A 16,425-nucleotide genomic window follows, 5' to 3' on the forward strand; every position below is an offset into this window, starting at 1 on the left:
GTGCATTTACTCCCCTCCTGTCTCCTAGTCCCAGGGAAATGACAGGAGGGAGGTACAGAGTGAAACAATTTAAAAAGCTGTCTGGGCCTGAGCAGTGGCCACAAACTGATGGGAGATTCTAACAAGTTTCTGGGAGACTAATCTCTGCTGGGAGCAGAGGGGTCACAGCTAAGGGAACGGGCCAAGGAGAGCCACCTGGGTTTGCAGAGAAGAGGGAGAGGAGGTGAGGGGATGGAGGCCTGCTTGCTGGTGAACCGAGCTGGTGGCAGAGGAAACCATCCAGCTCCTCTGCAGATGTGAGGTCTCCAAGGGCAGTGTGGCACTCCAGAGGAAGGCCTCTTTGTATTGTCAGTGGGGTGAGGATCCCGGCTGCCCCATTCAGCACACCCTCTGTGAAGCCTGCCAGGAGGCACAGCACCCGGGACCCACAGATCATGGCCCACTTCTCTCTCAGCAGAGAAACCTGCACAGCTATAATGCACTTCCATTAATTAGCCAAGTCCCTAAGTCACATGTTCCAGCAGACCAACAAGGACCAGCTGATATTAGAGGAGAAGCAGGAGTAGCCAGGAGAAGGATCGAGGTGGAGAAACAGAGCTGAATCCAAAGAGAATGGAGTTGACACTGTTTTCAGACAGGCTGACCTAAAAACATAGTAATTATTATCCTGGAGGGATGTGGCATCCATAAAACAAGAATTGGTTACTACAGAAAAAAAAAAAAAAAGAGTCAATTGGAGGACAAGAAAGAATTTATGGAAGAGTTACAGAGAATAAATAGAAGGAAAAGTCAAAGAGATCTTCTTGAGTTTAGATAGCCAAAGACAAAGAAACGGAGAGAGGGGGTAATAGAGGGGTGAGAGCTAATGACATGTTTTGAGTGAATACCCTGTGCCAGGCACTATGTAAAGTGTTTTAATGATTTAATCCCCAGGTGAGCATTATGATTATCCCCATTTTACAGAAATGGGAAAACTGAGGAATGAGAAGTCACCTGGCCATGGCCATCAGCTAGAAAGTCTTAAAGTGGAAATTCAGTTGCAGGTTGTCTGGTCCCAGACTGTGCTCCAAACACAATGAGCAGCAGCACCTAAAAGGAGTTCCAGAAAAAACAAGCTGGGTGATGCAGCTGAAGCGGCATTGGGGAGAAGTTCTACCTTCTGGTGCATATATTGAAAAAGGGGTGAGGTCGATTAAACCCAAAAAAGAAAGTAGAAGAAATAATAAGGGTAAGAGCAGAAATGAATGAAATAGGAAACAAAACAAATACACAATGAAAAGGATCAACAAATCCAAATCTTGCTTTTTTTTTTTTAAGAGTAGTAAAATTTATAACTTCCTGGCAAGACTAAGCAAGAAAAAAAGAGAGAAGACACAAATAGTGATGTCAAGAATAAAAATAGGGACATAGCTGTAGAAACTGAAGACATTCAAGAAATAAAAAGAGGAGGGGTGCCTGGCTGGCTCAGTTGGTGGAGCATACGACTCTTGTCTCAAGGTCATGAGTTTGAGCCCCATGTTGGGTACAGAGATTACTAAAAAAATAAACAAAACTTAAAAAAATAAAAAGAGGAAATTATGAATAATTTTATGCCAATACTTTGAAATTTAGATGAAATGAACACATTTCCAGAGAAATACAACTTACGTAAGCTGACACAAGAAGAAATAGAAAATCAAAATAGTCCTGTAGCTATTAAAGAAAATGAATCCACTATTTAAGCTTTCCCACAAACATAACTCCAGGAATAGATGCCTATTCTAAAATTCTATCATCATTTAGGAGAGAAATGCCAATCTTATACCAACTTTCTCAGAGAAGAGAAAGGGAGTAGAAACTGCCTAAGTCATGTTAGAAGGCTATTTTAGGAGCAAACTCCTATGTGAACCTTGGGAAAAAGGGAGATTGCAGACCTAGTGCACTTATGAACACAAAAATCTCAAGCAAAATATTACCAAGAATATAAAAAAGGATAAGATATCATAATAAAACCTGGTTTTGTCCAGTCATTCAAGGTTGGTAAAATATTTCAAAATCAATGCATTTTCCTACATTAACAGAACAAGGAGGAGATCATTTGATCATGTTAGTAGAAGCAGAAAAGGCTTTGTTAACATCAGTATTCATGCATAATAAAAGCTCTTAGCAAACTAGGAATAAAAGGGAACTTTCTTAAGCTGACAAAGGGTAACTACAACAAACCTACAGCAAACGTTGTTTTCAATGGTGAAATGTTGAAAGATTTGCCTTTGAGATCAAGAACAAGATTAAAATGTCCATTCTCATTATTTCTGCATGACCTTGAACTAGAGGTTTCGCCAGTACAGTGAGGCAAGAAGAAGTAAAAGGTATTAGGATTGAAAAGGAAGAAATAAAACTCATTATTTGTATGTGATGTGATTGAGTATGTAGAAAATCCAAAATAATCAATTGTGAGAATTAGCAAGCGATTTTGGCAAGATCGTTGTCTATGAGGCCAGAATAAAACATGATGAAAAATAAGAAATCTTAAGAACAAATTGATATACCAGCAAAGTGGGAAATTAAAACAAAAATTAAAGGATACCATTTATGATATTAGATGGAAGCTATTTACACAGAAAATTATACATAATTTGGAGAAATTAATGAAAATGTAAATAAATGGGGGAACACCCAAGTTCACGTATTAGAAGCCTGAATATCATAAGTGTCACCTCTCTCAGAACTGACCTATAGATTCAATGCCTTTCTAACCAAATTCACAAGGGGTGGAACTTGGTAAATTTATTCTAAAATGTATGCAGACAAACTGAGGGTTCTAGAGGGGAGAGGGGTGGGAGGATGGGTTAGCCTGGTGATGGGTATTGGGGAGGGCATGTTCTGCATGGAGCGCTGGGTGTTATGCACAAACAATGAATCATGGAACACTATATCTAAAACTAATGATGTAATGTATGGGGATTAACATAACAATAAAATTAAAATAAATAAATAAATAAATAAATAAAATGTATGCAGAAAAGCAAAGAATCAAGAGAGTGAAGCACTCTTGAAGGAAAAGCACAGCTTGGTGGCTTTACTGCACTGGATAACAAATTCTATCATAAAGCTGAAATAACTAGGGTGGGGTGGTGTTGGGGCAAGGACCCAGAGAAAGATCAATAGGGCAAAAGGAGTCCAGAGACAGATCTACACGCATATGGGAGCTTGGTTTATGGCAAAGGAAGAAAGACGTGCCTTTCAAATAAATTGTTCATGGGACAATTAGATGCCCATATATCCACATGGAACAAGTGAAATTTGACCTCTCCTATGCTCCACGCACAAGAGTCATCTAGTGAAAAACGTGAAATAATCAAGTGTCAGGAAGCTAACAGACAGGTAGGCCCCGGGACAGGAAGGAGCCGGGGGGGGGGGTGGTTACCACCGAGCAGGGTTGTTGGGAGCCTGTGGGGGGGATGTGGCAGTGTGGGAGGCTGTCAGTGCTCTGGCTCTTGACTTGGGAGTGGTGATGTGCGTTTGCTTTCTGAGAATACAGATGACCCTTGAGTGACACAGGTTTGAACTCTGAGGGTCTGCCTAGACGAGGATTTTCTTGGTTAGAACAGAACAACACTGTAATCGTATTTTCTCTTCCTCGCGATTGTCTCAGTAACATTTTTTTTCTCTAGCTTACTTTCTTATACAGGACATGATACATATAACATACAAAATACGTGTTCATCAATGTTTTTTGTTATTGGTAGGGCTTCTGGTCAGCAGCAGATTATTAGTAGTTACGTTCTGGGGAGAGTCAAAAGTTATATGTGGATTTTGACCGCATGGAGGATCAGAGCCTCTAACACCCACAGCGTCCAAGGGTCAGCTGTACATTCAAGTGTTAGGTTTGGGCACTTTTCCGTATGCGAGTCACGCTTCACGATAAAAATGATTTGAAAAAAATGAAAACGTTTCAAGCATGTCAGCTCTTCACTCACCGCCCCGCCCCTGTACTTCTTTGTGAAAACATTTCCTGGAGGAAACATTTCAACCAAAATGGAAAAGAAATGTATAAAAAGGAAAGAAATTGAATCAGGAAAAGTAGGTGTAACCCTGATGTGTGGAGTGAAAAAAAATGTCCACAGGTATGCATCATGCCGAAAACTGGTGCAACTGAGGCCTGAACAGTTTCACGGATGTGTGTTGTGTATACACCTCTATGTACTCTGCTAAAGTCAGAGTGTTGGCAGGTCTGGGTCCTCCTGGAGGCCCCAGGGGAGAACCCTGTCCTCCAGCTTCTAGAGACTCCCTGTGCACCCCAGCCCCTTCCTCACATCCCCCAGCCTCTGCTTCCGACCCTCTCTCTTCCACTCTGACCCTCCCGCCTCCCTCCGATCAGGACCCTGTGACCCCAGGGCCTGCCCGGATCATCCAGGATAACCTCCCATGTCAGGAGCCTTCACTTGACCATGGCTGTGAGGTCTCCGTGGCTGTGTGTGCGGTTCCGGGGTTATGATGCAGATGGTCAGAGGAACAGAGCAGGCACGAGGGAGCCTGGGCAGCATCCAGTGAAGGCTGGAGGAAGCAGGTGGAGTGGAGGGAGAGAGTGCAGAGTCGGACCTCAAAAGACCTGAAGAATGTGGACCAAGAGCAGGGGAACAGGCGCGTCCACACAGACACAGGGCTGGGGCAGGTGTCCCCAGGTCCTGCTCAAGCCAGGGTAACAGTGGCAGGTGCCCTGCGGTTTTCCTGGCGTCTGACCCATTCCAGAGCTTCCATCTTTGGTCACCCGTGTTCTGGATCCACTAATCCCCTTGGGGGTGGGGAGGGGCCCTGGAAGGAGGATGAGGCCGTGACCCTCAGGATCTGCCCCTCCTGGAGAACCTGGCCTGGCCCTACGCACTCAGGCGGCGGATGTTTGTCCTGCTGCAGCTGTGACCACAGCTGTCTATTCCAGCCCAGCCCTGGTCCCCTGGAGGCCAGCCAGGAGCTCACGTGTGACCCCAAGTCCTACTTTCTGGGCCTCAGTTCCCGCCCCTGTCCAATGGGGCATTTGGAGCCAGGGACCCGTGATGCTCCTTCTGGCCCTGTCCTTCCTGGATTCCAGGTGTTTGCAAGGGCCCCCAAGGCTGGAACAGGGTGCTCCTCCCTGAGGGCGCTGCCCTTGTCAGCACCCCGTTTATAGCTCCCAGGACAGAGAGCAGAGGGGTGGGCTGTAAACCCAGCCGCCGGTGCTTGCGTCAGGAGCATTAAGGTTGCACAACAGTGCTCGGCTCCTGGCAGGCTCTGGAAAAGTTGTTTTTCACGGGGTGTAGCTGGAGGAGCATCAGGGAAGTCAGCTCCTCCCAGCTTGGGGTGTGGGGGGCAGGGCTGGGTGGCTGGCGGAGGACGGAGGGCCTGACCGCCGCAGAGCCCACTCCCACTGCTGCAGCCCCCAGCCTTCCCGGGTGCAGAAGCCCAGAGCTGGAGTCCCCAGCACGGGTCAGCCGGAAAGGGGCAAAGCCAAGACCACAGCCCAGGCTGGGCTGACCCCTGAGCTCAGAGACCTCCACCTCCCACATCCTACCTCCCAGATGGACAACCTGAAGCTGGGGGGGATGGCCTGGTCATCCAGGAGGCTGCTGGCAGGAAGTGAAGGGATGTGAAGTGACATTTGGGGGCACTTTGGGGGCCAGACCCTGAACCAGGAGCCTCTATATGACATTTAATTCAGTGTTGACCACAGCAAAGCCGGTGACTTCCGGCCGAACCCCACTCGTCCCGGGGCAACAACCACCGCCTTGCTGGGCCCTGCCCTTGCCTCTTTCTGGCCCTGCCCTCCAAACTCAAGGGTTTCGGGGTGGCGGCAGCGGGGAAGGAGTGAAACTGACAGTTCGGCTGCCACCGATGCCCTTGGAGGCCATGTTCGGGGAGCCCAGTCTATCCCAGTTCCAGACTTGGGGGCGAAGTCCCTGAAATGCCTGAGATCCTGGACAACAAGACCCGCTGGTGCCCTGCCCGCGACCCCCCGCCCCCGCCACCTCTGAGGTCTCCTGCCGCTGCAAGGGACAGTCCTGGGCTGTCAGCCATCAGTGGTAGGTCAGGGACCTGTGGCCCTCATGCCCCTCCTCAGCCTGAGGGTTTTCTCCCGCACTGAACACAGTAGCTCAGCCTCACGCAGGCCAGCCGGGTGCCAGGACCGCACTCCCCCCAGGGCAGACCCGCAGCCTCGGTGTGGCCCGGGCGTGGGGACGAGTGCTCGGTGCACGTGGTAATTGGAGCCCATGGATTGCAAAACTGGGGTGTTGAACCAGAGCACAGCGTCCTCATTAAAAGCTGTTCGCGAGAGTTTCTGGTCCTTCTCCGCGTACGGGTGCCAGGGGCTCTTGGGTCCGATTCTCCCCATCACGCTGGCCGGCCACAGGGCACACAGCCGGCTGGACCCACAATCACTGACGCCCGGTATGCCTGTCTCCAGGGATGTCCCGTGAGTCCCTCCAGGTACCACACAGAAATCCCCCTGCTGCCACGCCGGCTGAGGCCACCTGAAAAGGCTCATTTAAATTAAGCCTCAGGCTCTCGGAGCTTGGAGGGGCTTGAAGTCCTGCGGTTGTTCACCCCTCCCTAAGGGGAAGGTGGCCAGGGGTCACACGGCTGCCCAGAGGCCAGCTGGGGGCAGACCCTGCCGCCCTGCGAGGCTTGGACCAGGGGGGTCTCTATCCCCCCCTGGGCTTGGTGGTCCAGAACCCAGGCCTGGGCCCCTCGCTCTCAGATCTGCTGGCGCCCCTCACCCTCACCCTGGTGCTCCCACTGGCTACCCGGGGGGCTTGCCCTGGGCACGTCATAGCTCTCGATGCCCTGTTTGCAGCCCCCCGTGCCCGGCCATCTGCTTTGTCTCTTCCTGCCTCGTTTCCCCATCACTGGGTAGTCTGTGGTGAGGTGACCTGGAGCAGATACAGAGAAGCTTTAGGGGACATGTAGTGCGGCTTAGGTGGGGCGCCCTGTAAACCGGGCACCTTTCCAAGTGCTCGGCCCCCTCACCTCCGGGGCGGTGGCATCCGTGTCCCTCCTACCCCAGGGAGAGGACAGGGCAGGGGCAGGGAAGCGTCTTGCCTGAGACCACAGACCAGCAGGAAGTCGGGGAGCTGGCCCGATGCCCCTGAGCTCAGGGTGGTGTCCCCGGCCCTCGGCTGGCTGGCGTGTCAGCTCTGGATCCAAGAGAGGCTGTGGCCGGGGGGTGGGCTACCCAGAGTCCCCTGCTGGCTAAGGACCATGTGCTCGTAAACTTTAATTTCCACACAGTAGAGAAACATATAATACAAGCAAACGGGGGTCCACTATACAGAGAAGCTCACAAATACACCTCAACACACGCGCGCTCCCCAGCCGCTCTAGGGGCCGATTCTGTGAGCCGGTGGCCCCGTGCAGAACGGCGCAGGGGAGGCGAAGCCGGCTCAGTCCTTGCAACCCCTCCCCCCATCAGGACACTTCCTCTGCCCGCCGGCCCATGGTCACCTCCAGGGGGACAAGCAGCCTCCCAGACACTCTGCTCCTGGCCAGTCTCTCTCCCGCCTGGGAAGGTGAACCTCATCACCAGCCACAGGGTTGGGCTGGGAAGCCAGGGGACATCCCCTAGGGGCCTGCTCTGGGCCAGGTCCCCACACTTGACGCCCCAAGCGGGTCAGACGCGGCCACCGTCCAGGTCCTCCAGGCTGGCGGAGTGACAGCCTTGGTCATTCAATGTGGTGGGCACTGTGGTGTCTGGGGCAGGGGCTGGGAGACCTTCGTCGGGGAGGACGGGCTGGGGAACTGATCTGAGCAGGTGAGTGGGAGCGGAGGGTGGGGTAGGCACAGGTTGGGCATTTAGACAGAGGTCGGACAGGTATAAAGGCAGGGGAGTAGAAGGGAGGGTGGGACCTGTGGGGAACTCCAGAGGGGTGTTCTAGATATCCCCGGCACTTGGAAGGTGGCCGTCGGGAGCATCTGTACGAGGGGGACACCGGCTGCCCCCGTGGCACAGTGATGTGGGAGTGTCAACCTTCCCGAAGGCTGAGGTGGGTCCCTGGCCAAGCCCGCCCTGCCTGTGGCTCTGCCCCTGGATGGCCAGAAGGAGGCCACCGGCCCTGCTGAGGACCGTCCGTGGTCCTTCGTCCTGACCCTGTGTGCGTCAGCGGCTCTGGACGGGACCTCTCGGCCGGCACCTGTCCCGGGCTGCAGGCGCTGGCATGCGGCGACGTGGGGAGGGGCCCCACACTCACAGGACCACCTCGGGCGCGATGCTGAACAAGAGGTCATCATTCCCCCGCCGCACCTCCAGCAGCAGAGGGGACTCCGTCAGGATGGCCTCCTGCAGTTCGCTCGAGTCCGCCAGAGGGCGCCCGTTGACCTTGACGATGATGTCGCCATCTTGGATGCCCCCTCTGCCAATGGAGAGACACCCAGTCACCGCACATCCCCGCGAGGCTGGGACCCCGCTCAGGGGACGATCCGGTTAAACAGCAGCAGTTAAGAAAAATCATTTCAACAGGTAAGAACAGCGTCCTGACCGCAAGGTTCTCACACCAGATGGAAACCGATGTCCTCCAATGGGCTAGTGCTTTGTGAGCCTGCTTCTTCTCTACATTACAAGGGCTGGGTTTAAGTTCTGGCTGCAGCCTTTTTGGCTGGGCTGCCGCAGACCAAGCACTTGGCCCCTTTGAGCCTCAGTTTCCACATCTGCAGTCCCATGTGGGAACAGGCTTGCAGATTACGAGGTCCAGGCTGCAGTGAGGGCTGACTGATGAGGCAGCGTCGGTCAGCAGCAGACGCCCTTGCCACTGAGCCCACCACTCTGGCTCTTGAGGCGGCCTGCCCGGGGCCCCTCCCAGTAACTGCTGAAACCCTGAATAAGGGGCCTGAGTTTGGTGGCTATTCATTGGCTTCACGGACCTATGTTCCAACAAGTTCTACCGCAGGCCAGCTGTGGACCGAGCACCCACGCAGCCTCTGAAGCAGCATGACAGAAAACAGGAAGAGGGGTCCTGTTCAGTGGCGGGGGCCCTGCGGGGCTGGAGGCCTGCCTGCCTGGCTCCTCTCCACTCCGCACCCTGCCCTCGCCCCTCACAGACCCCCTGTGCACGACCTGCAGCTCCGGGGATTACTGTGTAGACCACTGACCGAATGAGCCCACCTACCGTACAGACACACACCTGGGGCAGAGGAGGGAAGGGCTTGCTCGGAGCCCCTCTGGGGCCTGGATCAGCCGTGCAAGCATGCGGTACCTGCACTACACGGGCTGGCTCAGCTCATGGCGCTGCAAACAGTCAACCGTTCTCCGGTACTCGGCAGTTTCAAAGAAAACGGTGCTTTGTCTCATTTGATCTTTACAAAGCCTCCTCAGGGGAGAAAGAGTAGGCCGAATTGTGCCCATTTTGCAGATGAGGAAACAGGCCCAGGAAGACCCTAGTGCGCCCACCGAGCTGGTGGGAGTTGGGCTGGATTGGGGATTGAGCTCTGGGGGGGTCTCCACTACTCTGTCTCTTTAGACCCAAAGGAGAGGACACGCTGGGCTGAGGAAGAGCACTGCCAATGCTCTAAGGGGTACCTCATCTCTCCAGCCTGCCCCTGGCTTAGGCGATAGGCCAGAATCCCACCTGCCACTTCCGTGCCATGTCATGTGCCGGGGCGGGGGGGGGGGGGGGATGGTGGTTCAAGGTCATGCAAGGTCACTGAAGCGGGCCCACCCTAGGCCTCATGCCCACCCAACCCCACCCGCCAGGATGTCTGATTGCCTCCTGTCCAGTGTCCCTGCTTCCCGTAGTGCAGCCTACCTCTGAGAAGGTGAGTTTGGGACAACCTCTTGCACATAAATCCCACTGCTGACTGACGGGAAGTCTGGGTTGCTGGCCTTTAGTTCTTCTACCAAACTGAAAAGGAAGTTCCACAATGAACACACTTCTTCTGAGCCTCCGTGGCACAAAGCTGCCCTCCCTCACCCCACCACCCACGCCAGAAGAGGCATCTCCTTTGGACCCCGACACTGCTCTGTCCTACCACTGACCACGCTGGTGTTGTCACTGGTTCTTCTCAGTGTCCCCCACTTGACATGGGATCCTCAAGAGAAAGTTTACTGAAGGTGGATGGTTAGAAGTGTGGATAGGGGAGGGTGATGGATAGATGGGAGGGTGGGTGGGAGGAGGGATGAGAGAAAGGGAGGAAAGGTAGAAGGATGGATGAACAAATGGATGGATGGATGGATGGATGGATGGAAGGAAGGATGGATAAATGGATAGATGAAAGATGAGCAACGAGTGAGTCATGGACTGGATAGACAGAGGCTGGACAGATGGTGTGATGGATGGATGGATGGATGGTGTGATGGATGGATAGATGGATGGTGTGATAGACTGATGGAAGGGTGGTGTAATAGATGGATGGACAAATGGTGTGATGGATGAATGGATGAAAGTCAGAAAGAAAGAACACATTTAATAGATAAAAGTTGGTATATTGGTCTTGATTACAAATGACTGTCAGATTTAATCCCTAGATTAGCAGTTGATGAAATGGGAAGAATGATCATTTTAGGGACTGTATAGTTTTGAGGGTATAATCAGTTGAGCATGCCTTAGTTTTCCCGAGAGCACCCAATGCTCCTCCTTCTCCAAATCCTTGGACTTGACTGCATATTTTTCACTCCAATTCCCTTCCTTTCCCGTCTTTCTCCTTTTCCTTACACACACCACCCTTTATTTCACTATCAGTGTTTCCAGCCACCCACTCTGCTACAGACGTGATACCGATGAGCAGGACAGAGTCCTCACTCCCAAGGAGCTCAGGTTCAAAGTTGAGGGGTGCATGGCACAAACAGGCAATTCCAACCCATGGGGCCAGTGCAATGCTTGGAAAGGAAGCACAGCTATGCAGGGGGAAAAGGTGGAACTCCCCCCACTTGAGTGGCATGGTGAGCAAAACAGTGTCTCCCCAAAATTCATGCCCACCCAGAACCTCAGAATGTGACCTTTTGTACACATAGGGTCTTTAAAGATCTAACTGGTTAAGAACCTCTAGGTAGTGTCATCCTGACTTAGGGTGGGACCTAAATCCAAGGACTGGTGTTTTTATAAGAGAAAGAAGAGGGAGATTTGGACACAGACAGAGGAGGCCACAATCTGCAAATGGAGGCAGAGATTGGGGTGATGTGGCTACAAGCCAAGAAACACCTGGAGCCCCCAGAAGCAGGGAGAGCAAAGAAGAACTCCCCACAGAGACTCCAGTGGGAGCACAGACCTGCTGACGCTCTGATTTTGGACTACTAGCATCCAGAACAGCAAGATAATGAATTCCTATTGTCTTAAGCCACCCAGTTTGTGGTAATTTGTATGGCAGCCATAGAAGCTTTCTTCCTGGAGGAGGGGGCACCTGAATGGAGTCCTGAGGGAGCTGAAGGAACCAATCAGACAAAGGGGGGAAAGGCATTGCAGGCAGAGGGCTGGCCTGAGCAGAGGCTTGGGAGTCTGAGTGTCTGGCCCTCGGGAACACCTGTAGGTGGCCAGACACAGCTGGGCAGGGTCTTGGAGGAGAGCTGAGGAGAGGGATGAGGATGGAGGGGTAGCAGGGTTGCATCCTCAGACACTCACCTCGGTGTGATGGTCCGCATCCGTATGCCAATGAATCGCTTCTTCCAGTCTGGGAACAAAATAGGACAGGACTCCGTTAGAGCCACTATGAAAGCCTCTGCCCTCCTTGAAGAGCCATGTGGGGCCAAAATTCCCCCCAGGAGCAAAAAGCAACAAGATCCATCCCACGTGGTCACAGGCTAGAGCTGCCTCTATCCTCCAGGCTGCTGTTGAGGGGCTGGGAGATGTCCTGCCTAGTCTGGTAACTTCAGGCTCACCCTTGCTCTCAGGCCCCATGCAACCACATCAGCTCCCACAGCTGCTTGGCTGCTGAGCCCCACACCCAAACCCCAATGGCCAGTGGGGCTCTCCTCTCCAGCCTCCATCTCACAGGCTCCCCAAACTTGCTTGCTCAGATCTGAACTTGTTACCTTCTTCTGCCTTCCCCATAAATTATAACATTAGCCTATAATGCCCAGTGAGCACTAGCCATGTGCCAGGCCCTCCAGTTGGAGACTTAAACACACAACTTGCCAAGGCTGCGCCAGCCTGTGACTTAGAAAGTGTTTTAACCCCAGAAATAGCATTTACCTATTTGGAACCATAAAACAAGTCTCAGTACAATTAAAGTGTCTTATAAAAACACGCTCTCTGACCACAATGGAATTAAAGTAGAAATCGGTAATAGAAGGGTATCTAGAAGATTTCCAACAACTTAGAAACTAAATAACACACTTCTGAATTCCTCATCCTCAAAGAAGAAATCAAAAAGGAAATTAGAAAGTATTTAAAACCAATAAAAATGGGAAAATGACATATCAACAGCTGTGAGGCACAGGTGAAGCGGTACATGGGGGAAATTAATAGTACCAGAGTGCCAATATCAGAGAAGAAAAAAGGTCTCACATCACTGATCTTAGCTTTCACCCTGAGAACTAGAAAGAGAAGACCAAATGAAATCCAATGTAAGAGGAAGAAAGGGAATAATAAAGACTAGAAATCAGTGAGATAGAAAACAGAAATTCAATACAGAAAATAAATGAAGAGCAAAAGCTTATTCTTGGAGATCAATAAAATCCATAAGCTTTCAGCCAGACTTATCAGCCAGAAGAAGAAAAAAGAAAAAGACAAGACAATTATCCGTATCAGGATCAGGCATGGGAGAAGGGACATCACCACAGACCCTACAGTACTGAAAAGGTAGTAAGATGTAATTATGAACAACTGGATGCCAACACATTTGACAAGTCAGATACAATGCATACGTTTCTTGAAGTTTCCAAACTGCCAGATCTCACTCAAGAAGAAGCACACAACCACAGTAGCCCTGCCTTTATTTTGTAGTTAAAAATCTTCCTACAAGGAAAACATCAGGGCCAGATGGTCCCACAGGACAATTCTACCTAATATTTAGGAAAAAAATAGTATCAACTCTGCATAAACTCGTCTAGAAAACTGAAAATGAGTGAACACCTCTGGGATGTTGTGATTTATAAGAAATATGTGTTTTGGTTTTTGCTTACGGTTCCCAGCACATGGCCCCTAAAACTTCTGTAATTCCCTGTGACAAGCACTCTGGGAACATCTTTTTGCTGCCAGCCCCTGAAATGGCCTCATGGTGATACATGTGTGAAGGATGTCTTCTGTTACTCTTACAAGAAGCCCCTTTCAACCACTCCCAAGTGTATGTTACTGAGGTGGTTTTGAGAAGCCCCTAAGGATGGGTCTGGTTGCCAGGAAACCTACAACGTGATTAGGGGGTTGAACTTTCAGCCCCAACCTCCACACCCCTTCTGGGGAGAAGTGAGGGGCTGGACATGCAAATAATCACCAATGGCAGTGATTTGAACTAATTGTGCCTACATGATGAAGACTCTATACAACCCCAAGAGCGGGGATCAGAGACCTTCCAGGTCGGTGGATGTGGAGGTGCTCTGTGTCCTTTCCCAGACCTATCCTGTGCTTCTCTCCGATTGTTGTTCTTGAATTATACCTCTTTATACACAAACTGGTCATCTAGCCAGTAAACTGCTTTCCTGAGCTCTGTGAGCTGCTCCAGCAAATGATCAAACCCAAGGAGGGGGCCGTGGGAACCCCCAATCTCTAGCCGGTGGGTCAGAAGCACAGGTGACAGGCTGGACTTGTGATTGGCATCTGAAGTGGGGGGCGGTCTTGTGTGACCTTAACCGTGGGTTCTGACACCACCTCCATGTAGACAGTGTTAGACTTGGGTGAAACGGTAGGACAGCCAGCTGGTGTGGGGAAGCCCCTTGCATTTGGTCACTAGGGTGTCAGAAGTGAAGCAGTGTCATAGCAGAGAACTGAGGACAAACAAGAGGCACAGGAGGAGTGTTCTTCCTAAAAATTTCCCAACCATCATCCTGATGCCAAAACCAGGAGAGAAAACTAGACCAATACCCCTCACGAAGACGGCTGCAAAAAACCCTCAGATATTTTCCGCAAATCAAATCCAACAACATATCCCAAGGATAATGCATCACGACTGAGGGAGCTTTATCCCAGGAATGCAAGGATGGTTTACCATTCAAAAATCAGCCAACACAATTTACCACATGAACAGACTACAAAGGAAAGTCGCCATCTCAAAAGGTGCAGAAAGGTGTCTGACAAAATCTTCTAACATCTGTTCCTAAAAAAACCTACGAACTCAAGGGAACTTTTTCCACCTGATGAAGGATGCCTGCAAGAGACGTCGAGCGAGCATCCTCCTTGCTGGTGAGAGACAGAGACTTCTCCCCAAGGGCAGGAATGACGCCACCCCATCCACTCTCACCACTTATTCAATATCTTACGGAGGCTCCAGCCAGGCAAGAACAAAAGAAAAGGCATCCACACTGGAAAGAAGCCAAACTGACTCTGTGCACAGACTGCAGAATCATCTGTGTGGAAAGCTGATGGAACCCACAGAGAGTCCTACCAGCATAAGCTGTGAAGGTCACGGGATCTCTCATGATTAATCAACATATGAAAATCAACGTTACTTGTATATTCCGGTAACGAACAATCGGAAATTGAACTTTAACACTGAAACAATTGAAACAACTGAAATTGAAATCAGGAATTGACAAGCTGATTCTAAAATCCATGTGGAAATGCAAAGGATCCCCCAAAACCAGAATGACGTTGGAGGCGGGACAAAGCCGGAGGGCTGACATTGCCTGACTTGAAGACATAGCAGAGCTGTGGTAATCAGGACAGACAGACAAGTGGGACAGAATGGGCTCATTTTATTTTTGACAAAGGAGTAAAAGCCATTCAGTGGAGAAAAACACACGATGTTGGGACAACTGACTCTCCAAAGCGGGAAAAAAAAAAAAAGAAGAACTTTGATTCATACTTTGCACTCTTTTAAAAAATTAATTCAAATTGCATCATCGTCCTAACTCAAAGACTTCAGAAAGTAAACCGCTAGAAGAAAATGTAGGAGAAGATATCCCTGACGTTTGGTTAGCAAAGATTTCTTAGATACAATTCCACATGCAACGATCCATTAAAAAAAAATTGGCAAATGAGACTTCATAAAAATTGATAAAACGCGCGCTCTTTGAAGGCGCCATCAGGGGAATGAAAAGTTAAGCTGCGGGAGGAGACATTTGCAGCTTGTCTCTCTGACAAGGGCTCCCATCCAGAATGCACCCAGACCCCTCTCAAAACCTAGTAAGAACACAAAAAACCCAACTTTTTAAAGTGGGCAAAATATCTCAACTAACATTTTCGCCGGGCGGGGGCGGGGGGCTGGCCCGTGGCTCTGCTGGGCCTGTGGCTTTGGTGTTTACCCCCAGCCAGTGCAGCCCCGGGACGCTTTGGAGCAGAGTGTGATCTGCCCTACGTGGTCTGCTCTACGTTTTGAAAGGACCCTTCGGCTGGGAAGCGTCTGTGGGGCAAGGGCAGCTGCTCATCCCAGTGCAGTGCTCCACGACGGGGCCAGGCTGGTGATGGAAATCTGGGAGTCACTCCCTAGATGGCATTTCCATCCATAGGTGGGTGAGGTCCTCAGAGCTAGGAGAAAGGCCCGGCAGAGGCCTAGGCCCTCCATCCTGCTCCTGACATGGGTGCTGGCCCCTCCTCAGCATCGCTCAGAACCCCAAGGTCATGCTTCAAAACAGGAAGGAGCCTGAACTTCCCGTGCTTGCATGTGAGCAGCGCCCTGGCTGGGCAGAGGGGCAGCCCTGTCCCCCCAGAGACAGAGGCCATCCGGTTAGAGACCTTGGTTGGAAGCCCACTGCCCACCCCAGAGCCAACAGGCTCAGCCACTGTGGCTTCTCCAGAAACCCTGGCCGGTGTGGCTGGTGCGGGGTGGCCTGATTGAGTTTCGGGGTCAGCAGACAACCCTGTGTCTCCTCCTTCACGGGGAGATCACCCACATGCAGAGGGTCCCGCGCGCTGTGCTGGGAACAGGGAGGTGGGCTGAAGGTCCCGACTTCGTTTCCTGCTACACAGGCCGTGGAAACACTCTGGACCCACGTGAGGCAAGAAAGCCAGTGAAGGAAATGAAATGGTAGGGAGGGGGAGGAGGGGAGGGGAGGGGGTTGGGGGACAGAGGAGAGGGAGGGGAAGGGGGAAGAGAGCTGGCTCTGGGTACCGATCACTCCCTTCAGAGACTGGCAGCCCCCCACACCGCAAGGGCACTAATGCCGCTGGACGCGGTACTGAAAGGGGTTCGCTGTACGCAACGGGAGTTTCACCTCAACAAAACCCCAAACCAAGCCAGAGAGAAGCTCACGCCTGGGGCTTTGCAGGCATCAGGGCTGACCCCTGATTTGCCCCCTGAACCCCCATCCCAGGAGCTGCCCCTCCGCCTCGCTCACACTCCGCATCCCTCCTTCCAGCAAGCCCTGTTGGCTCCGAGTTCAACACTGACCCGGAC

At 51.4% G+C, this 16,425-nt stretch overlaps 1 protein-coding gene across 1 annotated transcript in view; it reads right to left on the reverse strand.

The window, feature by feature from the left end:
* Positions 1–7,894: 7,894 nt before the first annotated feature.
* HTRA3 (HtrA serine peptidase 3) overlaps positions 7,895–16,425 on the reverse strand; it is a 32,809-nt gene continuing 24,278 nt past the window's right edge. Inside the window, exons 4-6 of the mRNA XM_032395517.1 lie at positions 11,559–11,607; positions 9,750–9,845; positions 7,895–8,360 (exon numbers count right to left, since the gene is read on the reverse strand). Of these exons, the coding sequence (XP_032251408.1) occupies positions 8,195–8,360; positions 9,750–9,845; positions 11,559–11,607 (311 nt within the window). The 3' untranslated portion in view covers positions 7,895–8,194. The remainder of the gene's footprint in view (positions 8,361–9,749; positions 9,846–11,558; positions 11,608–16,425) is intronic.

The sequence above is a fragment of the Phoca vitulina genome, unplaced genomic scaffold, assembly GCF_004348235.1.
Source record: "Phoca vitulina isolate PV1807 unplaced genomic scaffold, GSC_HSeal_1.0 scaffold85, whole genome shotgun sequence".
Taxonomy (NCBI): domain Eukaryota; kingdom Metazoa; phylum Chordata; class Mammalia; order Carnivora; family Phocidae; genus Phoca; species Phoca vitulina.